At 37.3% G+C, this 611-nt stretch overlaps 1 protein-coding gene across 1 annotated transcript in view; it reads left to right on the top strand.

Moving 5' to 3' along the window:
- Positions 1-184: 184 nt before the first annotated feature.
- Positions 185-611, top strand: part of LOC119588630 (prefoldin subunit 6-like) — a gene marked incomplete in the record, with an annotated part of 20,197 nt that continues 19,770 nt past the window's right edge. Inside the window, 1 exon segment of the mRNA XM_037937268.1 lies at positions 185-289. Coding sequence (XP_037793196.1) covers positions 223-289 — 67 coding nt within the window.

The raw sequence follows: 611 nt of genomic DNA, 5'->3' as shown, positions 1-611 counted from the left end.
AGTCTCATTCATAACTTAATTGCTTTGCGTTTGTATCCTATCTTTAAATTGCTAAAAGAAAAAAAAAAAACATGCGGTGGTGAGAACACAAGAAGAAACAAAATATCCAAAGAAATATTAATGCTTACCGAAAAAAGTCTTCAGATCATCATGAATAAAACCATATATACAAATACAATATAAACAATTGCATCCGTATCCCGTCTCCTTTCAGCCTCCATCATGGGTCCCGAAGCTTTGCAGAAGAAATTCGAAGATGAAGTTGAGACTTACAAGAAATTACAGAAAGGTGATTTATGTTTGAATGAATTGAGGATTATATAGAGTATGTTGTGGCTTGTGTAGGATGATAGATTAGGAGTTGAGGGTGAAAAAAGAATAACAGAAGTGTCGTGTTGACGCCCATGTGTGCGTGGGAGTTGCCTTTTTAGTCTTATTTCGGTGACTAACGCATGGAATGTGATGAGAAGGGTGTAAGTAACAAGCAGGTTGGGTAAACGGGTCGTAATTCACAAGCAAACCTTTGAGAAACGGGAGTTATTTTCAAAATTATCCTTCTTATATGGGGATGTTAGACTTCTGTTGCCTGTAGGCCCAGGATCCTTTTCGTG

Source organism: Penaeus monodon, chromosome 24 (genome assembly GCF_015228065.2).
Source record: "Penaeus monodon isolate SGIC_2016 chromosome 24, NSTDA_Pmon_1, whole genome shotgun sequence".
In the NCBI taxonomy this organism is placed as follows: Eukaryota; Metazoa; Arthropoda; class Malacostraca; order Decapoda; family Penaeidae; genus Penaeus; species Penaeus monodon.
This window is presented reverse-complemented; position numbering and strand designations above follow the sequence as displayed.